The sequence below is a fragment of the Sebastes fasciatus genome, chromosome 7 (genome assembly GCF_043250625.1).
Source record: "Sebastes fasciatus isolate fSebFas1 chromosome 7, fSebFas1.pri, whole genome shotgun sequence".
Lineage (NCBI taxonomy): Eukaryota > Metazoa > Chordata > Actinopteri > Perciformes > Sebastidae > Sebastes > Sebastes fasciatus.
Window position 1 is genome coordinate 20,237,145 of NC_133801.1, and position 24,697 is coordinate 20,261,841.

Genomic DNA, 24,697 nt, shown 5'->3' on the forward strand with positions numbered 1-24,697 from the left:
AAATATTGAATATCGCAAGGTTTTGCAATACGGTATCGATTCTCAAAAAAAATATTTTTAATTAATAGTTTACATGCAAAGATTAACTCAGTCAATACTTTATTTCATTTGCAAAGAGATGCACCCACTCAGTGTATGCGTCCTCTCAAAGTGGTGCTATGATGTTGGATGTTACAGGTTCTGTGATAAATGCAAATGCAGAACGCACTGTTCTGATTTCATTAAAAAAGTACTTTTTTACTCAGATTTTATGCATGTAGTGATATTCTTTATACAATGACAGTTTCTCTAAATTTATATTTTTTAAAAATCGCAATATATCGCCTTGCTTACAGTATCGCGATATATTGAACGTAACCTCTGTATCATGATACGCATCGTAATCGCCAGATTCTTGCCAATACACAGCCTTTGATATAACAGTCCAATATTGAAGAGTGGTACAGAAACAGGATGTGTGTAAAATAGATTCGCGTTAGATTAAACATGACAGTGAAATGCAGGTGAAGTAAAGCTCAATTTATTGATTTATGGAAAATATATCACATCTTTACATTTTTTTGAGATACCTTCTGAAGATAACAGTCCATTTACCATTTACTTCCCGACATCCGAATCAAAAGATGACCAATTAAAAACGCCTCAAGCAGAGCAGCATTTTAAGTTTCGTGCTTTGAGGAAATCATAAAGACACCTCAGCTAACTCGCTTCTTAAATTTAGCCAACCTAAACAATCTCACTTCTAAAGCTGAACTCTTTGCTACAACCCTATTTCATCCTCATCTGGAAGTTTCCATTCTAATAGCCCAAATTAAACACTTATCACCCCTCACCACCACTAGTTTTTTGTGTGAATATACAGTATAATGTATTCTGTTCAGTAAAACAGCAAGCAGATTGAAGTTTTAATCACCGGACTACAAATCGAAGATCAGACACCAACAAGGACGAGAAATGAGAGTCAACATATGAGTTGTTATAGCAGCAGCAACAGTGACATTTGGTTTCTTTTTCTTCTTTTACAACAAAACCTTTTTAAATATCCACGTGGTTTAATACCAAAGTGCATGTATTTTTATATGTTGTTATATTATATTATATTCTAATGAACTACGAGTCTTGCAAGAAGGTTGAGGCGTTTTTAGAGTATTATGGCACATTTCAAAACCAAAGAGAAAACATGTCACAGGTCATTTACTACGACAATAGGCAATGCAAACTTTACAATACACTAATATATATATATATAGATATATTTGGTGACCAAAGTTTGTCATCAATACATTAATATTTGAGAACACATTTATAAAGCATTACATCAATATTGTATCATCAGGATATCTGATTGCAGAACAAATATATTAGTCCTCAAGTGGTTGTTTTCACAATAATCCTCCTGAAGCAATACAACGTACTACTGTCTCCCATCAGTGCTGCGGGCAATGTAAAGCCCGCGACTCAAAACCAGACATTATATCATCCCCAAGAGGAACATAACTTCAGCACTTATCAGTCTCTCGTTCTCGTCTGAACTCTTCAAGGTATAAAGACTGCAACCGAGCACCAGTGAACACCCTACATCGCAACTATTTGCTCTTGCAATAATCAATAGTGACACAAATTTTACAGATATACAGCTATATAGTAATGTATATACCTCCAGTGTGTACACAGTCTGACCACTACCTCTGATGGGATCAGAGCGTCCTCGTTGTGACAAGAGACCGCCACAGAAAGGGTGCATGCAAGAAGAGTACTCAATTCAGTATTTAGAGTTCTTTGTTGAATATTGGAAAGAATTAAATAGCCAACTTCTCTATACGAACTGTGGCATGGGCTCCTATCCCCTCTGCCTTTTCAGTGTTGCCCTTTCCTCTAAATTAATCAGATGCTGGGTGACTCAGCAGAATCTTGGTCTGAAGTACGGGGCCTCGGCCCTCTTAAAGCTTGGTCCATTAACTTCTCTAGGGATTATTCTGTTCGGTTGGTGTTTGCTAAACAGATACCTCAGAAGTATTTGGATGTGCTGAAGCACAAATTGTTAAATTCGACACATTAAGTGATTTTTTGGGGGGGGGAGTTTGTTTATCGTTTGATAATTGTTCCTTTTTTGGGGGGTTCTGAAAGACAGTGATCTTAGGAGGACAAGCAACGTTGAGAGAAATGTCAGCGTTCTCTTCACTTGGCAGTCATCATCTGGACAAACTCTGTGAAGAGAACAGAAAAATGTTTAAATGAAACAGATGCAAAAAGTGAACTTTTGGCAGTTGTTAAAGGGACTGTATGTAGGTTATGTATAAACATGTTTTAATCATTTATTATTGCCAATGTGTGAACAGGTTGTAACCTAATCTAAAAAATGAGACCATCTGCGACTTTTATGGGTTTCCTCTATTAAAATCCAACGGATGTGATATTATGCGCGCTCATGAATGCCTTTACTCTCTTCAGCTCCGCTACAGGGCTAACAGTGTGCAATGATAGCTAACGTTCAGTTAGAAATGGAGTACGCTAAAGCCAAAAAATGACCAGCCCCCACCCCAACTAGGACTCCAACACAAACTCAGTTATATCTAGGAAAGCCCGTCTTGCAAAGTAGGAATGTGACCGCCGTCGGGGGGGAAAACTAGGATCAACATCGGCCGAGCCTACGGTTCATGGAGGGACCTTCGTTTGGTTTTGGGCATCAAAACAGACCCCGAGCTGTCAAAATTCCTATTGGACAGGTAAGCTAACATTACTGCCAAACATATGAAGTATATAGTGATATTGTGGTTTTAGCTGGTTAATGTTGCTAATGTTAATCAACATGATGCCTGTCAATCACGCTCAGTCTTGAGCGTGTTGCCTCACTGTTTTGACCGATGCTCGCTCGCGTCTACGTAGAGCGAGCACGAGCAACAGGACGCTGACTGTCGTTGACTTAATGGCCACAGGTGTCACTGTTAACAAGCAATTTCTGATTCTTACATCTAGCCCCTTTAAAGCTTTTGGTACAAGAAACTGTTAAAATTATTTGAGAGCCTATCACAAAGGTCATGTTGCAACTGACACTTTTCCTGGTTTCTGTCTCAGTAACTCAATAATAATTGCGTTCCTTGTTCTTATAAGATTTTCGTCAAAACACAAAGATTATGTTGCAGTAAAAAATAAGTGGCAAAGAGAATAAACATACAAGCAGTTGCAGGGTTGTAATAAGTGTTAATAATATAATCATCAAACTAAAAGAAAGGTATGACATCTTTTCGGGAAGAAAGCAACCAAAAAGAACATCTCACCCTCATAGTTGACCTGACCATCGCCGTCAATGTCAGCCTCGCGGATCATTTCGTCCACCTCCTCGTCAGTGAGCTTCTCCCCTAAGTTGGTCATGACGTGCCGTAGCTCTGCCGCACTGATGTAGCCGTTACCATCCTGCCGACGGCCAACACAACAACTAGTGTTTATTCAAGTCTATTGTATTTGTATAGCCCAATATCACAAATCACAAATTTGCCTCAGGGGGCTTTACAATCTGTACACTGTTATTGTGTCTATTTACCATTTTACATGCTGTAGCCGCTAAAAGCTGAATACCACTGAAGTTAGTTTTCCTTCTATGATGTTCTAGGTCAGTATTACTTGTATGTGAGCTGTACTTCTTTGGTCTCACCTGTACTTAATGCTAAACATCTGCATGTTAGAATGCTAAAGATTATCGTTCATCTAGCAGAGACACCAATAAAAAGCCTTTTAATGGACCAAAGTGCTGGTCAAGTAAAATAAAACAGCGACCTTGTGTGACAGCTCAATATCGTGCACAAATCTTTCTCTAAACATACAGGGATTTATTTTATGAAGGGGTATGTCTTTTCATCTTGCGGTCACAAGGATACAATGGATATATAAATCTGTGGCAGAAACAGAGTTCCTAATTTTAATGAGTGGAGCTCGTTGATATTCTCAGTCTATTCTGTCCTAACGTACCTTGTCAAAGACTCTGAAGGCTTCTCTGATCTCCTCCTCACTGTCTGTATCTTTCATCTTCCTGGCCATCATGGTCAGAAACTCAGGAAAGTCAATTGTACCATTACCTACATAGTCATAAAAACAGAAAGAGGTTAAGGTAATTATGTCACTCAAAAACTGAGCATATCAATCCAAGAAGACTTAATACTTTCATGGCACAAAACATAAAGGAAATACCCCACATTTTTATGAAGTATTAAATCAGATGTGGCTACAAGAACAGTAGAGCCCAACTGATACATGTGCATTGCTGATACTACTGGCAAATGTTTAGCTTATCTCAGAAATCGGTATCTCCGTATAAAATATATTTGAAGCAAACAGCATTAAGATTCTGGCCTTTCACATAGGTAACAGGGAGGGGTAATCCGTCACCAGAGAAAATGGTCACATTTCTCAATATAAATGTCATGATAGTAATTTAAAGCCAAGTGCTTCTACCGATATCCTAAATATCTCCACACCGCACATACTGGTGAAACTTCCCAATAGTTTTATTAAGGCAAGAGGAACATTTGGCATGAAGATTACCCCTAAAATTGTAGTGATTATAAATTTTAACTAGCATAATTGTCTTGTGCTTTTCCTCCTCACCATCCGCATCCACCTCATTGATCATATCCTGCAGCTCGGCCTCAGTGGGGTTCTGTCCCAGAGAGCGCATCACAGTCCCGAGCTCCTTGGTGGTGATGGTACCGTCACCGTCCTTGTCGAACAGCGAGAACGCCTCCTTGAACTCTGTGCATTTACAGAAATAACACTGTTAGTATGCCACGAGCATCCACGTTGATACAGACACTTCCCTTTCAGTCTTCCAAGCTGTCTGAATAGAAAGCATATGATAAGCATTAACAGGGTCTGAGCATGGCTAATTCAATGATAAGAAAGAACAAAATATGGTGACCCCTGATCTACACAACAGCATAGAGAGTAAAACTACTGGTGCATCTGCTGCAAAATGTCTAAAAATGAATGTGCACATGTGAGCTTTTCATGTGAGGTTTCATCCTGTGACTCAAATCCCTGCTGATTTTCATTTTAGCCATGCCTACCACCAGCTTATATCCTCACAGACCTCTGGTTACTTAAATCTCTTAAGACACCCTAGAGTCTCAGGTTTGGTGGTGAATTAAGGCGCTAAACCTAAAACAAACCAAACATGGTTACGGTATGCACTCACCAGCAATCTGCTCCTCAGTCAGCTGATCAGCCTGTTAACAAAAGAATAAGACAACGATAAAACACTGATATTCCATCATGAACATAATATTTTGGGCAGCTCTGTTAATGATAATTATTTATTTATCATCATAGAATGTTTTTAGTTCTGTAGACCGATGTAATTAAGAATAAAAACGATTATTGTGCATTCTGTTTCGCAATGGCGCTCTCGTTTGGTTTTGCGTTATAAATCCAGCGCAACCCTTTCCTGTACAGCAGTGCGCTTTCACCGTCTTGAACCACGAACCCCTTCTCGTTTACCATGCTCTATGGGTGTGACTCTTTTTGCAGTGCCATCACCATTCATACAACCAATGAGTTTATGATTAGATTGTTAGAGCACACAATTCTTCATAGATTTAGCCCCTTAATATTGCACTAGATTAATGCATTCAACTTTAAAATGTAGGCTACAAAATGTTCTTTCTAAATGCATGATGTTTCCAAAGTCAATGAGTAATCGTGTTAAATAATCGTGATCTCAACATTGACCAAATTAATTGCGATTTATGATTTTTTGCCATAATCGAGGCTATCAGCCCTAATTTTTAGTGTTGAAAAAAGCAGCCAAATGTTAAAATGAGTTGGTTAGTTCAGATTTTAGGTGAGTTTATATGACAGTATGTTAGGACACACATAAAATAATACAAATGTAAAACAACAGATGCCTTCACTGATGGTGTATATGGCTGGAGATGCTAAAGCACCGTAAGTCTGATTATTAGCTACATCCAGAGATGTAGCATTACCAAATTTAGATTTAAGATTGTTGACAAAATTGTTTCCATCCAATCCAGCCCTCCTTGTCGAGTAGGATCTCCTTGAAAACCATAAAGCTCCCAAACAAGATCTGATATGGGAGGATGTTCAAAATTCAAATGTTTATGATCTGTTTTTAATGTATTGGTCTGTCTTGATTAGAAGCAAGATCCTAAATAAATACCTCAAACAATATGGATAAAGCTACAGGAGTAAGTTGTTAAGTGTCCATGAGATTGAATTATTTTTTTCCCACCACTGCAAACTCACATCAACATAACACAGCTGCGGTTCTTTGTGAAGGAGGAAACTACAGACGTTTAACAGTCACCTTTGATGCCTTCAGTGGGTTGAGTGTTTCATACTCAGAGATTCACTCAGGTGGATGTGACTTTAAAATCTTCCAGTACAATGATTGTAGAGATTAAAAGCTTTTGGTAGGCCTAATGAGGAGCACCTGCAGCCGACTCCACTGTTTAATCAACACACACAGATCTATGCCAATGCAAATGTACTCTAAACAAACTAATTCAAAACAGACTGTGATATTATCTGGCAGCTGGGCCCAGTCACTGCCTATGACCGAGCTAAAGACTATCTCTACAGATGTAAGGCTCTCTCCTTTATTAGGGGGGGGGGCTTAATTAATAAAAGAAAATTAACTATTGGGCCTTAACCTCTATTATATTATATTATATTATATTTGGCAACTTGCATTCTATGTCATCTAAAATATAAGACTTGTTGCATTACTTGAGTAAAGTCATTGAATAGATAGTCGTGCTTGCAGAGAGTGGAACCACATACATATTAGTTTATTTTCTTATTAAGAGAAACACTCATAACTATTTTAAACAAACCCCCAATGCTAAGATCAGTGAGCCAATATTGTCCAAACTTGCTGCTCTTTAGATTGGTTTTACTTTTGCGTTATTGCATCCAAATGATTTTTTCAAACTTCATCCGATATGTCATTCAGCCATCCTCGTGAGGTCTTACCAGGCCTGTCTAAGTCAGTCAACATGCCCACTTCAGGCCGAGAAAGTGTGATGAGGGACGGGTATAAATACTCCACGGCCCGAAATACACACGCCTGCTATAATTAGTGAGACACGAACAGGGTCGCCAATGTAGCACACTGAATATCACCGCGACTAACCACCTCTTTGTATCTTTTTTCACTGAACAGATGTGCACTCGGTTTATCATCACAGACCAACCCCTGTGTCAACTGTTGCTTGACTGCTGGGGTGCTGCTTTGTGTCTGTGTGTAATCCTTCATATTGTCAGGAAATTATTCTCAGATGACTTGGAAACAACTGGCATGATCAGGCACAAGAAGAACTTAACTGCTGCATACAATAAATTAAGGATACACCGATACCGGATCGGATATCCGCCGAAGCTGACTCAAATAGCTGGATCGGGTATCGGTGACAGTGGATCCGATATATTTAATTCAATTCTATGTTTACATACTATATACATTATATACTGAAATGTTTTAATTCCTGTTGAAGTTTTGACCAATTTGTTGCTGCATTAAAAAGGTTTACACTTGAATTGTAATTCCTGTTCATTTTTAAGATTTTTTCTACCAAGTTGCTGGTGTACGATTTATTATTTTAATATTAAATAACAATTCAGTAAATTTATATCTATGTATTTATTTATTCCACTCTGTTTTACAAAGTGAGAAAAGCAATGTTTAAGTCCAGCCTGGTACATATAAAAGAATGATTCCAGTCACTTCCACACAGTAAGCTTATTAATTAAACACTGATATCGGATCGGTACTCGGTATCGGCCGATACTCAAAGCCCAGGTATCGGGACTGAAAAAGTTGGATCTGTGCATCCTTACAATAAAGCCTACAATAATATAGAAATAAGTAATTAAATCAAATGAACCCATATAGCTACAGAGATAATGCATGAATGCATGACATCCATGTGCACTTGCTCCACAGACACAAGCATAAATTAGTTTCTAACAACCCCTTTCCTTTCAAAACCGAAGAGATTAAAGCTAACATTTCTGTAGCTCGAGGTGGTGGTAACGCCATGTGTTCTTCGAGTCAATTTCAATGAGTCACCGTGTTGGTTTTGGAGGAGGGAGGGTAGGGGGTAAAAAGAAGGGGAGCAAGACAGACTGCAGAGTATTCACTCCGTCCACTATACCAACCAATTCGGTGGTGCTGAAGCAAGCACTGTCTGGATCAGACACAGCATGGCACAGTTAGAGAGATTTGCACGGCTGCTGCGGTGTGAAAAAGTGCTCGGCAAAACACTATTGCTGCTTTTCAACTAGATCATATCACATTTTCTCATGTCGAGTACAGAAAAACTACGAGGGCTGCAGGTGACTGAATATAATATTGTAGTTTCCTTAACATCCCAGATCATGTGTCTTGTTCTTTAACAATCTGCAGTGAACAACAGCAGTGAATGATTAAGGATTAGACAGGAGGAGCAGGGATTATATTATAGTGGCACATTATGGCTTTGTGTGTGTGTCTGTGTGTGTCTGTGTGTGTGTGTGTGTCTGTGTATATATTTATATATATATGGTTCCCATTTTGGAGGGTGCACTGCGGGTCCTGACTGCACCAAGCATGGTTTGGTTCAATGCAGGGGGGAAGGGAAGGGAGGCGCTGGAAGGAGAAGGAGGGGTGGGCAAAGAGAGGATCATTCAGCAGGAGCAGACTGCGTTATGGCGCAACACGTAACGGAGGAGATGCTGTCATCATCATGGTGGTGCTGTTGCAAGAACACACAAAAATGCTGCAACATAACCTTCATAATCTCCATGCAATATGACAAATAACTGAGCAGCAAGACTATACTACCCGTCAGCTTTTATGTAATCGCAATTGGTGGCGATTACAATTATTTTTCTCGCTTGTTGCGCATGTCTCACTACATTCAGAGCAGCAGCCTGCAAGAGGTGTCTGCTGTCTGCCTGCAGACACTTGTTATGTGGGATGTCAAAACGGTAGTTAGCAAAGACAAGTTAGCTGGAGGTTTTGTTTTTTTAGTATGCAAGAGAAACGAAATGTTTTCAAGATCACGTTAACACTGGACGGTCTATTTTTACACACCACCTCCTTCACCACCACGCCCACTCTCAAGCAAACGATAAAACACGCTGCAAACCTTGATCCTCCGGCATGGAGGTTAAACCACAAAGTGGTTTCTAAATGATTGATTATAGACATTACAGTAGACAACAACACATTGTTTCCTCTCGCAACACGACGTGTGACATTATGCTGCGCAGCTGCTGCAGATGGTTACATATAAACCACTGATACATTAACAACAACGTGTTCCTCAGTTGTTTAAGAGCGTGTAAAGAAACCTGTGTTACTACGTGTTACTACGTGTTACTATGTGCTTTAATGCTTTAATGCGATAACGACTACTTGATAAGCTGTTATCTCGAAACCGCCGCAAAGCTAAGTCAATCAATGCTAACGAGCTAGCTAGCGGTTAGCCTTTATTAGCTAACTAGCATAGCTAACGGTTAGCTGTGTTACCTAGGTAATAACGGCTAACGTTATCAGCACCAAAACATATTTTCCTCACCTAAAAAAAAGGCCCACCTAAAAAAAAACAATATCAGATTAACTGTTCGCTATATTTAGAATATTTTTCGCTAACGTTATTACCTATTATTAACTGCTAGTCAGCTAACAGCGGCTAAACGTTTAGCCGTTACTACCTAGGTAACGTAGCTAACCGTTTGCTAACGTTTAGCCGTTATTACCTAGGTAACATAGCTAACCGTTAGCCGTTAGTACTCACCATTGTGCCGTTGACGTTTCAAAGCTCCGCGGAGGATGACAAAACGACAAAGGGTTTGTTGTATTGAGCTCACTAAGAAGACAGCTACTCTGATGAATTACTTAGATGATATCAAACAGTGTGTATTTCGGGGTGGAATCAGTGGAGGCTGTGTATATATCCGCTGTGTTGCACCAGAGTGGCCCGGAGACCTCAATCCACTGGTGAGTGCTACGCCTTCAGTGTGAGTGCTGTATCCCTCCGCCGGTACATCTATAGGACCTCACACTCTCAATGCATTGATCCAACAATATACTGAACACTGCTCATGTGAAAGTGTTTTAATTGCAATACACGTTCACTATTCATTACTGAATTGTTCATTTGACACATAACAAAGAAAGCAAAAAATAAAATAATAATAATTGTTGCTCTATTTAAAAGATGCGCGCAAAGATACCACCCGGTTGGAGAAGTGCCAGTGTATGGAAGATGAATGATGCCTAATAGAAGTGCTATAGGCCTCCGTCTCCTTAATGTATTCCCATTTAATTTGTGCAAAAACATAAAATGTCACAGACTGATGCATGCTTTTGGAATAATATGGTGTAAATATAGTAGGCCTACTATACAGTATTTTCACCTTTGTAAAATGTTAAACTATTTATGGAAGATTAATGATGTCTAACAGAAGTGCTATAGGCCTCCGCTGGTTCCGTAAGTGTTTTCCTCCTTAATGTATTAATAATAATAATACTAATAATAATACTAATAATTATAATAATAATTATAATAATAATTAAAGCTGCAAGCAGCGTTGAACGGGCCCTCGCCCCTTTGCGCACGTCGGGGATACCCGCTGCCGTGCATTTCCATGAAAGTCGGACACTGCACGCAACAGTTAGAGGGTATTTTCTGCGTGGGGCGCGTAGCACTGTAAATGACCTGTTGAGAACCTGTGAGGCATCCTTAAAAGGCACTTCTATGAGGGTGGGTGGCAGTATACAACCATTTCTTGTTGCCAGTAGGTGGCGCTATCCCTATAACTCAATAATGGAACGTATATGTCTTCAGGCCGGGATTCTTATCCAGCTTGTGAAGTTTGGAGCAGATTGGAATATGTAGAGTCAAGTTACAACAGCCTCCTGTGTCATGTCGTATGCCTCGAATGGTTGAGGTTAGGTTAGGTCGTCTGGCAGCAAGTCTAACGAGAGTTTTTGCAGATCTCAGATCAAATTTCGCAATTTACAGGCTCCCTTCTAGTCGCTAGTCTGGAAGCGGAAAATCAGGGCTAAAGTCGAGTAGAGTGAACTTGCTATAACCAAACTGCCAATCACTGGGCATTTTCATAATGTAATAATCACATTTAGTTCCAACTCGAAGGGACTGGAAGATCTTTACTCATTTGTTGTTTTTTGTTGTACATCTGAACACTTTGTTCAAACTCTGTATAAGCTGAACCTGTTTGTCCTCTGAACACCCACACAGGTGTTTTCAGTTATTCTGGCTGATTAAACCTCTGCTCAGGTTGAAGGTGGAATTCATGAGATCACAAATCTCCATCTACCAGGTGCAATGAAAGCTGACAGGAGACTCAGGAAGATGTCAATACATTACAGTGAGCAGAGATCTAATCAGCCAAATAAACTGAAAACACCTGTGTGGGTGTTCATAGCTTTTAACGCAGGGTGCAGAACCCTAGGATCCTCCTCCACTGTCACCTCTCTGTTGTCAGTGTCATACCTACACCCAGACTGAGGTGTAGGCATTTGTGGTGTAGAGACTACAGGTAAAAGAAATGTAAAACAAAGGCATGTTCAAAGGCTAAAAGACATAAGGTGGCGCTAGAGAGCCAACATGCCACGCCCAAGCAAAATTTCACCACTAAATCAAAGTAATTATTAGTTTGGATGTGTGTGTAAAGTTTCATGAGTTTTTGTGCATCCTAAAGTCCTCAAACATGTGTTCGTAATTTTTTTTAAAACGCAGGAAGTCCAAGATCGCTGACTTCCTGTTTGCCGAAAAAATCCAGAAAATATTTAATCCGGGTTTGAGGATGTGAGCAATGACATACTTGAATTTCGTGAAGATCGAAGTAACTTTTTCTGGCAACCTGCCTTCATTAGGGGGCCCTATCGAGCCTGCTGGTGACACCCGAGCCCAATCACTACAGAATATTGCAATTTTCGCCACTTCTGACGCATATTCCAATTTTGGTGAGTTTTGGGGATGGCTAAAGTTGTTAAAAAGGCGATCTCGCAGCAGAAAAATAATAATACTTAGAAAAACAATAGGTTTTCTTGCACTTAGTGTACTGGCACTTTCGTGCTCGGGCCCTAATAATAAATTGAATTTATATAGCGCCTTTCAGAAACCCAAGGACGCTTTACAAAGGGGGCACACAAAATCATACTAATAAATATCACAGAGGATAAACTAAATCTAAGTAATTAAAAGAGTGATGTGTAGGAAGAGTCAGCTGAGATCATAGGCCTTGATGAACAGGTGGTGTTTGAGGTGTTTTTTTTAAAGTGTCCAGGGATGAAGCATTTCTTATTTCAGGAGGGAGAGAGTTTCGGAGGGCGGGGGCCGCGACGCTGAAGGCTCTGTCGCCGAATTTTCTCAGCCAAGTGTGGGGGGTGATGGCGAGCTGAAGCTTCATGAAGCTTTGAAGCGTTCCAGCAAATTGGTTCGGAAAAGGGTTCATTTCTCGAGGCTTCATGTGCACAGGAAACCACCTGGTGGCCAAAGAGTGTAAAACAGGCAGGTATGATCTTAACCATGTGATCTGTGATATACTGTATTTAGTGCCAGTAAAGGCTGTTGGGAATGACTATAAACAATGAAAAAAATATATACAAAGGTGAAAATACTGTATGTAGGCCTACTATATTTAAACCATATTTTCCCAAAAGCATACATCATTCTGTGACATTTTATGTTTTTGCACAAATTGATGATGCCTCTGTCATCCCCTCTCTCTGTAATCCTACAGAGGTGTAAACCCCCCCCCGCCCCCTCCTCCCATTCCCAGCACTTGCTGAATTCAATCACAATTGAACCAGAAATTTAAAGTGAACTGATTAAAGCTGCAGATTGTAATTTTTTTATCTCAACAGCAATCTTTAGCTCCCGCCTGCTGTCAGAGACACATGCGGCAGAATTTTAAGCTTGGTGATCGGCTGTTTGTTGCAGAAATGCACCTCAGGAGTCATAGTTAACTCCTCCCCTGAATTTTTTATGTACACAACATGTACCTTCGACTATTTATTAAAGAACCAGATATTTTTTAACGCAGTTGTTAATATTTTGGGCTAATGATTTAACCAGGAGTAATCATGCCGATCCAAGCTTTACAAGTGCTCCAACTGTGACTTTAAAGTTTAAAACGCGCCGCAATTGTGACATGGAAGCCAATCATGGTTTAATTTGCAACTAACACAAGAGTGACGTGGAAACTTGAAACCTCCAGGTCTCATACATGGAGAATGGACTTTTCAGTGAACTGGGAGACATCTTGTGTTCAGTTGTTACACTTTTGAAACGAACAATATTTGCATATTCATAGTCAGAAAGAGTAGATGTAACGTGGCTCCGCTCTGGGCTCACTATTTTTCATCCACCACCCCACTGTTTATACTGTAGCTGTCGATTCTGATGATCTCACCCAACTTCACAGCCTTGTGAACTGCATCTCCAACAATTTATGGATGCCCAAATATTTCCTGAATCCAACTCAGAAATGACACAAAATATATTGACAGTCCAAAAAATCAAAGATAAAAACAGTGTCCCCCCTAAGTACTAATTAGGATGATGTCATTAACATGTCTGATCTAACTTTCCAGCTGCATACAAGCTACATAACTAAAACAGGGTTCTATCATTTAAAGACTAGGGCTGTCAAAGTTAATGCGATAACGCAAATTTGTTTTAACGCCACAAATTTCTTTAACGCATTAATGCAACTTGCAAGTTTTAGGCTGTAGCAGGCTCAGTTTAAAAGCTAGAGTGAAGATACTGGTATATGAAACTAGCAAACCTAAGGAATCCATTGGTACCAGTTTATCATGAGGCTAAATAACGCTCCAAACTTATGTTAAATTTTGGTGAGGAAAAACTGGCATGGCTATTTTCAAAGGGGTCCCTTGACCTCTGACCTCAAGATATGTGAATGAAAATAGGTTCTATGGGTACCCACGAGTCTTCCCTTTACAGACATGCCCACTTTATGATAATCACATGCAGTTTTGTCATAGTCAAGTCAGCACACTGACAGCTGTTGTTGCCTGTTGGGCTGCAGTTTGCCATGTTATGATTTGAGCATATTTTTTATGCTGAATGCAGTACCTGTGAGGGTTTCTGGACAATATTTGTCATTGTTTTGTGTTGTTAATTGATTTACAATAATAAATATATAGATACATTTGCATGAAGCAATCATATTGATAACCATAACCATGTTGATAAGAGTATTAAATACTTGACAAATCTCCCTTTAAGGTACATTTTGAACAGATAAAAAATGTGCAATTCATTATTTTTTAATTAATTAAAGACTAGTGCCAAGGCCAGGCCTTTTCTTTTTCCCAGAGATACAGAGGAGCCTGTTCATCCTTTCATTAGAGAGTACGCTCAACTACTGCAGTGTATTGTTCACAGGTCTCCACAAAATGTCTAGAAGTCAGTTGCAGCTCATGCAGAAAGCTGCTGCTGGTGATTTTGGAAGAAAGAAAAGAGCTCACATGACTTCTGTTCAAAAATCCCTGTGCTGGCTTCAGTTAGAAAACATGTTAAGATACTATTACTTTTCTATAAGTGTACTCACGGACTTATCCCTGACTATTTCAGTCGTTAGACTATGCAAATGTTGGTAGAGTGCTCAAGGCCTCAGATTCTCTACTGCTAACTAAGACAAAGACCTATAGCGAAGCTATATCTGGATCTAAGGGTAGCAGCATCAATTAAGGTTTAAAAGCCCCTACTAAAACTCTGCATTATAGTCTCCTTATAATCTACTATTACGACACTTTTATATTATATACATTTCTGAACAGTTTTTGAATATTGCAATGATAATGATAATGGTAACGGGATGGCTATTATTGTTATTAGTATCTGTATTCAGTTTGCATTGGCAACCAGTAATGCAGTTTAATTAATTACATGCTTTTAAATCAAGGTCATATGAAGATCAAATAATCTAATGTTCTATTAAAACACACAAACATTGCCATGATAACAACCCCATGAATGGATGAGCAAAGGCCTACACATACTTGGGACAAGATATTTATTTGTGCATAATATATACTGTACTGCACTTCAGTGTTTTATCATGTGAGTTACAAGGCAGTCCAGCAGAGGGAGACATTGCTCTAGTATTGCCCACCCAGCAGCCAAAGCTGATCAACGAGTGCTGACCATAGATGATGATGACGATGATGATGATGATGATACTGACAGTGACACAACGTTGCATCAGACACAAGAACAAATGTATGAATGCAAGAAACAAATTCAGGAATTTTAAAACATAGCTGACAGTGTGATTCTCATGATAGACCACAAACAACACTCAGCTTTTTGTGTACATCTCCAGTCCAGGTCTAAACTATAGATAGATTGACACAGGATTTCACACAAACAATTTACTTCAACAGAGGATAAACAACATTTTATTGAGAATGTCATCAGTATTGGGAACTCTGACATCAGTGCTGATGTTGTCTTAATTACATTCAGGCCTGTCTGGTGCGGGGGTTGCTAATAGGGCTTCATGTCAATACCAGAAATAGTTTGCATGTCGGAGACAGGAGAACAAGCCACAAAAAATTGCCCGCCGATGAAGCTGAAGTAGACATGCAGAGTATTTAGTCTATTTTTATAATAAGATGAATATGCTCACACGCACATTCTCTCAGCCTCCTTCCATGGATAGATTACTGAAGAGGCCCAAGCCCCTAAGCCATTATGTTTTTTAATAGAGCTAGAAAGATGGAACCTTTTCCCAATTCAAAATTGGGCTTGTAGAGAAAAAAAAATACCCAATTTCATTGTTCGTGGCTGCATGTTAAAGGGACAGTGTGTATAGTATACAGATTGTGATACGTCCCCTTTTAGTATAAATACAAGTAAAGAGACAACAACACGACGATCAAAAGAAGATGGAGTCAAAGTTGAAGTGGAAAAGGAAAAGGGTGGTTTATTAACATAATACTTCAAATAATGACAAAGGTTCACAAAAGTGTGGGGGAGGATGGGACAAGGTTGTTGTGCCAAATAAACAGAAATTAACACCAAAAAACTAGGCCCAACTAAGTCTTATCTCATAAAACAAACCACATAAAGAACACCTGACTAACTTATCTAAAAAAAGTGACCATCAAAACCAATACAACAGTGGCACCAACCAATAACCAAGTGTTTCTAGACAAATAGATAACTATGCAAGTGTAAAGGGTACCCCAGTATACCTATACTCCTCCTCCTCCCACCACAGACCTTTTTCTAATATCTTCAACAAGTTTTTTAAGCTCAAACAACTCAGCACAACTCAGACAGGCTGAGAGCATGGCAAGAACAAAAGAGAGTGAACTCAGAAGGCAGGCCCCTTTTTATTGAAAACCCTTGATGCTGATTGGCTAGCTCCATGTCTGAAGGAACCCTAATGGGATGCATGACCAGATTGCACAGGTGGAATCCATTCATGTATTGGCACCTGGGTTGCGTTCGAAGAGTAAAAAAAGTTCGTCCTAACGTCTTTTCCTAACCACTTTTCCTTGACCTCAATGGAAAGCGTCACGAGGTCAAGGAAAGATGAGAAGGAGAATTCAGAAGGACTTATGAAAAGACAACCGTGGTGTTGAGACAATCCGACTGCTCTTTCACTAGGCTCCGTAATCATGATGTGACGGCGGCGGATGTTAATGACGCAGGTTTGCCGTGGTGAAACTACAATGTTCTGAAGATGGACTACAAAAGGCGGTGCCATTACCCCCCATGCGTTTTAAATAGGTCTTTCAGTGAAAGGCTCCTTCACCCGCGGTGTGTGAAAGAGAGATACCACGGATCCTCCTGCTGCTGGAACACTCTATCAACATATAAAAAAGGATCATCTGACCAAACGTGGACAACCGGTGAAAAATATCACTTCATTACCAAGGTTAGAACTGAAATAAACAGAGGAATATATGATACATATTGAGTTAATTGTTTGAGTTATGGAGAAGGGATAGGACCATATACTGTAAGTGTAGGCTGTACTTCTTCCAACCTCTTTTCGGACATGTAATATTTATTTATGTTGATTATTTGTTAATTGATTGTTTACTGTACGCTAGGAATTGTGGGATGTTATTCTCTCTTTTCCTTTGGTAAAGGATGGTCCAGTGTATCCTATGCTAGAGGAGATAAGAAAGGAAGCATTGAAGCTCCTTTCCTTAACATTTGGTGAATTCGAACAGCTCTTGTCACGGCTGCTACTGAGGTACTTCCGGGTCATTTCACTCCGTTAGTAACCGTCCTAAGCAAAAGGGACTATTTGAACGCAACCCTGGAGAGAAACACAAGGGATGGGGAGAAAGAGAAAGAAAAAGAGGAAGAAGGACAGACACAACAAGCACTTGGGCCCTGCCTGGCACAATTGCAACCAACTGAATACCCCTCCGTTCACGCCACGCGTATTGGAGAACTATGGAGACCTTCAGGTCACGTTAACCGTGAAAAGCTCTCTCTAAAGCCAGTGTTTGGTTTGTCCGTTCTGGGCTACTGTAGAACGAAAGCGCTGGAAATTAAATACATTCTGTACATTTCAATCCGAACCTAGACTATTGAAGAAAACACAAGGCAAAGTTACATCTTGTAGCTCAGTCATCTGATAAAGACAACATTAACAACAACATTTCAACCTTTTGATCACTAAAGAAAACTACAGATTACTATTGCTATGTTTGTTGACAATATTTTCTGAAATATTTTAATTTAGCCAAGTAGGCAGTGGTCTAGCATAGATTATATTCCTCTCATATGAACAATTATCCTGCTCTTGTTTTGCAGAAATCCCTCTGTCTATCTCTCTGTGGCACACTGTTTCCACTTGAGCCTCATCACAAAGGCATTCACCAATAGCATCAGGAACACAGGAGTGCCACATCACGCCGTGACCTGAACTGGTAACTGCTTGCAGAGTGTCATCTTCACAATAATATATAGGTGCTTCGGAGTCACAATGAAAGAGATTTAACAGTGCTTTGAGTTGAGGTCTATAGTGGCGGATACAGCTATACATCCAGGCCAGTGTCCTCAGCATCCAGTTCAGTACCTGTTTGATGATCACAGAGATGGTGTTAAAGAGGGAATAAGTGCAGCACACTCCCAAGAGCATCAGGAGACAATTTGCAACCTGGTACGCCCAGTTGTCTTCATGGTGCTCTCTCTGGCCACTAACAAAGTCCCCAAAGCCCACCGTGCTGAACGCCACAAAGCAGAAGTAGAGGGACTCCATGTAAGTCCAGCCCTCCATGGCTGAATAGAGGGAGGCAGCCCCACATGCAACCAGCAGGACAGCGACAAAAAGGATGAGTGTGACTTGGTATACAGATGGTTTCCGTTCTTCATTTCTGTTACCTTCACTGGCTCGGCCCTCCAGTCCGCCGTGTCCAGTTCTCCTGTGGCACGAGAATATCAGCAAGCTCAGCAATGTTATGACTCTCTCCAGGAAGAGATTGAAGAAGAGTATGGTAGCCGAGCAGCCCAGTAACCCATAGAAAACAAGCAAGACCTTCCCCGTCACAGTGGATGGGGCCGACACTCCAAACCCTAAGAGAAACACATTAAAGGTCTCATCTGTGATTACAGATCATTACTACCACTGTGAAATTTCTTGTGCTACACAATGACTTAGAGTCTATGACATAAGAGCATATTTTTTATGCCTTTTAAACCTGCAGTAGGCAGAATATATTTGTGGCATCATCGGGCAAAAATTCCATAATAACCTTTCAGAATATTGTAATTCAAGTGCTGTGAGAGAAAACTAGACTCCTGCACCTCCTCATGGCTCTGTTTTCAGGCTTTAAAAAATCAAGTCCGTGACGGGAGACTTTCGCCGATCACAGGTCATTTCAGAGAGAGACTTTCTCAATGTTTCTGAAAACATTTGAGGCAAGAAATAGGCATTACAGTAACAGAATATTGATTCATATTTGATCAGCGCTGCCTAGTTTGACCGTTTGATCCGAGTTTGCAAGTGATTGACAGCTGCTCAGAGACGGCAGGCTCCAGCTCGGCTCTGATTGGTTGTTTTCCTCCGGTCTGTGAAATATTGCAGTTGCCATTAGGACACCGGAGGACAGAGGCACATCATTTTTTTCAGATTGCTTGTCTCATGCACAACTGTCAGGATATAGTGATTGTTTTAGAAAAATAACTTTTTTAATCAAATTTGCTCCAATTCTACCCACTGCTGCTTTAAGGATGTTATAAGTTTAACTGTGTACTTTTTAAAATTAAAAATGGCCTGGATTTTGAGTTATGAAGCAAGGAGATATGGAAAAGAAATGCAAAACATATGTTAATGTTTATAAAATATGAACAAAAATAATCAAAAAAGTGATCAGAAATCGATAATAAACCAATGGATCATCCATATTTTCTTATTTCCCTGCAAATTATTTCTGTATATCCTGGCCCATAATATATGATTTAGTCACAGTGTGCTTAACAACACAAAGGTGTGTAAAAGGCCCAGTCTCTTTGTGTGTTGACACTTCCCTGAACTTGACCTGGCTGGTACAGTGTGAGGTAATTAGACCGGCGGAGGTTGTGGCTTCCCTCCTCCCCGGTTTATTTTTGATAAGTTAATGACTGGATTGTATTGAAAGTTAGTAAGAATTTCCCCAGGAAACGGAAATCTAATAATGTTGATGACATTGTGACCTTCACCCCAACACTTAAGCATCTGTTGTACAACATCTATCATTTGCACAGTTTTTTAAAAAATTTTCTCTGTTAAAGAAATTTTCATTTGTTGCCGTTTTTTCGTCTTTTGTCAGATCTCTTTGTTAGTGCTGTCTCTTTGCTGTCTCTTTGCTGTACAGCAGACAATTGGTTAATCAAAGGATTAAAACACACACTATAATTTACTCTAACATCCTCCTCATGAAAGAATTGTTACTCATTTCCTTAGATAAGAATCTCCTTCCTGTGATTTTCACCCACTCTATCCTCTCTCTAACATATGAAGGCCTGACTGTGAGATTTACAGGATATTACAGTTTACACAATGAGGTTTTTATTTTGTTATGTCATTCATTACATCAGCTTGATGACATAGCACAGTCGTTCTCAAAGTGGCATTTATCAATTTCAAAATTGTTGTGAAATTTAAAAAGTGCATATCTACAGATGGGGACCATTTGTGAAAATTAAACAAGCATATTGTGTCCATTACTCCCACCCACGTTAGCTTCAGGCCAATGGAATTTCTGATCGTGACACACAGCAGTAAATTAATTATTTTAAAGTTGAAGCATTTACTGAAAGTCAGCTTTAAACGTCTGGATTTATTAGGACTATGCCAGTCTTGCTACTTTTCATTTTCTGAAAGCTTTTAAGATCAATTACTTGAAATGTAGGCTATAAATGCTGTCAAGTTGAGTCCAAATGCAATATGAATAAAATCACCCTTTGTTTAAACGGTATATAAGTGGTATTAACATTCAATAACATTTCCCCGCTGTGGGACTAATAAAGGATTATCTTCTCTTATCTTATCTTCTCTTATCTTATTTTATTTTATCTTAACATGCATTTAGGTTGAAACGTTTTAGAATACAAATAGCTCCTATGGCATCTTGGAGTACAAATGGTTGTAAGCATTATGCTTAATCAGTGTTACGATTATGAGGCGGTCCTTGAAACATTTTCTCCCCTGGGAGGGGTCCCTGGCCCCTAAAAGTTTGAGAACCCCTGCCATAGTATACAGTATGTTGGTGATTACTTTGTTGTCTGTGATTGGGGTGTGGATCATCTGAGAACACAGAGTACAGGCCACACAGTGATCTGTGTATGCTCTCCTATATTCATATATAATAAGTAGGGTTATCAAAGTTAACGCAATACTAACACGTTTTAACGTCACTAATTTCTTTAATGCATTAATGCAATTTGCGATTTTTATGTTGTAACAGGCTCAGTTTTAAAGCTAGAGGGAAGATACTGCTATCACATGAAACTAGAAAACCTAAGGATCCATTGGTACCCACCATATTATACTAGTTACTAGTCGCATACTACTTGCTTATTGCGAAGGAGGCTAAATAACGCTTTTCAAGATATGTGAATGAAAATGAGTTCTATGGGTACCCATGAGTCTCCCCTTTACAGACATGCCCATGCACTCACATGCAGTTTGGGGCAAGTCAGCACACTGACACACTTACAGCTGTTGTTGCCTGTTGGGCTTGAGTTTGCCATGTTGTGATTTGAGCATATTTTTTATGCTAAATGCAGTACCTGTGAGGGTTTCTGGACAATATTTGTCAGTGTTTTGTGTTGTTAATTGATTTCCAATAATAAATATATACATACATTTGCATAAAGCAAGCATATTTGCCCACTCCCATGTTGATAAGAGTATTAAATACTTGATTAATCTCCTTTTAAGATACATTTTGAACAGATTAAAAAAATGTTAAATGAATCGCAATTAAATATTTTAATTGATTGACAGTCTACCGTTGCTATGGGCGCAGTTCTGATATCAGACTCTAGCTGACCGTTTTTGTGTCAAATTATTGATTTCTTAAGTAAGTAGCCTCAGCTTCACAGAGCCACCAGCATGGTTGTAGACTTTCAGACTGCAGACTTGGAAAAAAAAATGTTGGGGATTTTTTTCCTTTATTGGAAAATTTGGCAGCGAAGAGGTAGACAGGAAATAAGGGGGAAGAGAGAACGCCCAGCCGGAATCGTACCACCATCATTGAGGTCAATGTGGCTGAAGACTGTTGATCTTGTTTTAAATACCTTGGCCTTAGGCATTAGCGCTAGTAAAATAAAAAACCACCCAGATGGAATTGACTATCACAGTTTTCTACAAATATTACAGAAGCAAATAACCAATAAAATAAATTAATTTTATTACATTTCTTTAATCAAGGATGGTAGAAATGATCAACCCTTTAGACTTATACTGAAAATGAACATTAAAGTGAACATCACCTAAAAACGATATCCATGTCAGCCAATTGTCTGCTGGGGTTGGCCAGGACAGTCACATATGCTTTGATTCATGCCCCCGTGGGCTGAAAGGAAGGAAGGAAAGGCTGTTAACTAATGAGGTGATACAATTGTGGGAGCCATGAGTCATATGAAAAATGGTGAATGTTTGTTCTTGGGAAACAAGAAAGTTTGTCGGAAAGTCTCTTTCAGTGTCACAAATCCCAGATGTGCTGTTACATCGATGATTGCAGTCAGTACATAAGCAGATTGTTGTAAAAAGGAAATTGATCTGGGCTCCGTGTCGTCTGTCCCTCAGTTTCCACAGTGACAGAGAGTGCATAAAGATAGTGGATACAGTTGGAAGGCTGTAAATTGATTCTCAGAGACGAGGCTAGTTTAATTTTTATCTTTGTCCTCTATAGGTTCAGGTGAAATATGGAATTTGATGGATAGTATTGGAGTTTGAAACACCTCTCTCCCGTGCGGGCCTCCCCAAATCAATATGACTTCATATACATATGTACAGTCTGAATAAGTTCATAGGATTAGTTAAATTGTGTGTATTTATTATAGATTTGTGTTACTTGGACTTGGTATTGATTGGTCGTCAAGGGATCCTCTCTGTATCGGGGAAATGCTGAACAATTGGCCTCTATCTTATCTGTTTATCTGTCATTTTGCCTGACATAACATTTTGGCTGCAGCAGTCAGAATGAAACATCCTTCACTTGGCAATGGGGCATGTAGTTGTAGTCGAAGTTATCAACTTTGAAAATTTTGCACTTCACATTTAACTGTAAAACTGTTATAATAATAAAAAAAAAAGAATTATAATTCAAGTTGCAATTTGACAGGCTGGTCATTTATTCAAAAATCAATCTGCTAACCACATATGAATTATAATAGTTTTCAATTAGTTTTCATTGTATGGTGTTCTGCTCGGTTTTTTTTTTTGTTTAGTTTCAGTTTTTCAGAAAGGTTTGGTTTTAATTTGTATATATCTAGTTTGTTTTTGTCAGGGCCAGGACAGGTAAAATATCTCAGAAGAATGTAGCTATTTATACCATAGACTGTATATAAAGCTGGACGACGCGTCTCCACTTCCTCCCACTGTACTGAAGTGAAGTCAAAATATTTTGGATACGGGAGCTGCTATTTTGAGATTTTGACGTCATTTGGAGCCAGAGTCTGCGCAGTAGTGATCGGGTGGTGGAGCCGCGGGATCGAGGTCCCTCCTACACACCCGTTCGTACCAATCGTGAGCCGAGCAAGGCCGCAGCTTGCTAGTGAGAGAGAATCACAGCTGTCAATCATGAGCCCACCCTCTTTTTTATAGCATCAAATAACTAATATAACCAAACTTATCAGAAAAATTAACACTTGAACACACATCAGCGTGATAAGAACTACCTAAAATGACAGAAAAAACTTCTTTGGGAAAAATTTACTTGATTTGTACTTTGACTTTTTAGTTTGGCCCATGTCCCATCAGCTAACATGAAGGGGGAGGAACCTGACCTAAACTGCAGCCAGCCACCAGAGGACGATTGAGATGTTTTGGCATCACTTTTGAGGAGTTGTGATGTCGTCATTCTTTTTATAAAGTCTATGGTATATACATACAAAATACATGGTTGGAGAACTGTAATGGCTATAATGTTTAATCTTCGCCTACTTTAGTGTCTGAAAGGAATGTCAAGTTCTTTCAATTTCTGTGGTTGTCGCGAGAGTTGACGAGAATTCATGCTGTCTCCTTTTTTTCGATTGTGATGTATTGTAGCTAAAAAGCTAAAATGGAAATGAATTTACGTTCATTTTTAGTTTATTTTTATTAGTTTTTTAACCAGGAAATATCTTTTGGTTTAGTTTGAATTTTTCTTAAAGGGACTTTTTGTAACTTCTTACACGTATAAATCACCCGGGTCGGTGTCCCATGCGCGCTCGCATATGCGCGCTCGCTTGTGGCTACGCTGTTCAGACTCAGACTCCAACACAAACTACCCGGAAGCACCAAAACCACAAAGTTATATCTAGTGAAGGGCGTCTTGCAAAACAGTGTTGGCTGCTGTCGTAGTACGAGGGGGAGACCGTAGCTTTGGTCTCCAGGGCCGGAGTCTCTGCTGTACTCTGCTCCTCTGCTCCTCTGAATGCACTCAGCTCGCTCCACCTTACGTTCATTCGCGCACACTACACACTGCAGGAGAGTTAGTTTAGCTCTGAGAATATCTAGTGAATGTACAGTGGGTGTTTGTGCAGAAATAACTGCTGCAGCTCCTCCAGACCAACAGAGGTTTTCCGTGTCTTGTGAGTGATGGGGCTCCGCAGCGGGAAAACTTTATCGTCTCTGACCGGGTGCCGGTTTCTCCTTCCGGCACCCGGTCGGGAGGCTGAAGCAGGAAAAGCCAAAACTAGGATCAGCATTGATTCATGGAGAGAAGAATATGTTTTTTTATTTAGTTTACCACAAATATTATTCATAGCTTATTTTTGTTTTCATTTCTGTTTTTGTTTACTGTAATAAACCCCTCATATGAATGTCTCATCATTTGAACCCTAAAATAACAATGATGTTGTGCAGAAAAATCTGGGAACTATAAGTGTATTCTGGTAAAAGTTGTTGGTATTGTAATGGATTGCAGATGTATCAGCAGATGTTACTATTTCTAATACAGTTTTCACAGTGACTCACCAATGGTGGAGAC

The 24,697-nt window shown here is 39.5% G+C and overlaps 2 protein-coding genes and 1 long non-coding RNA gene across 3 annotated transcripts in view; 1 reads left to right on the forward strand and 2 right to left on the reverse strand.

Moving 5' to 3' along the window:
- Positions 1–21,170, forward strand: part of LOC141771638 (uncharacterized) — a 229,010-nt gene extending 207,840 nt beyond the window's left edge. Inside the window, exons 2-3 of the long non-coding RNA XR_012594741.1 lie at positions 13,849–13,957; positions 21,129–21,170. This is a non-coding gene — a long non-coding RNA (uncharacterized LOC141771638). The remainder of the gene's footprint in view (positions 1–13,848; positions 13,958–21,128) is intronic.
- Positions 505–9,936, reverse strand: calm3a (calmodulin 3a (phosphorylase kinase, delta)). The gene is made up of 6 exons (XM_074642109.1): positions 9,795–9,936; positions 5,189–5,219; positions 4,603–4,746; positions 3,967–4,073; positions 3,279–3,414; positions 505–2,207 (listed from the first exon to the last, which is right to left on the reverse strand). The coding sequence occupies exons 1-6, from the start codon at positions 9,795–9,797 to the stop codon at positions 2,179–2,181; spliced, it is 450 nt and encodes a 149-aa protein (XP_074498210.1). The 5' UTR covers positions 9,798–9,936; the 3' UTR covers positions 505–2,178.
- On the reverse strand, positions 17,737–18,624 carry LOC141771636 (potassium channel, subfamily K, member 13; the record flags this gene model as incomplete). Its single annotated transcript, XM_074642111.1, has 1 exon — positions 17,737–18,624. A coding segment is annotated over one exon (873 nt), but the record flags the coding sequence as incomplete, so codon positions are not given.
- Positions 21,171–24,697: the final 3,527 nt, after the last annotated feature.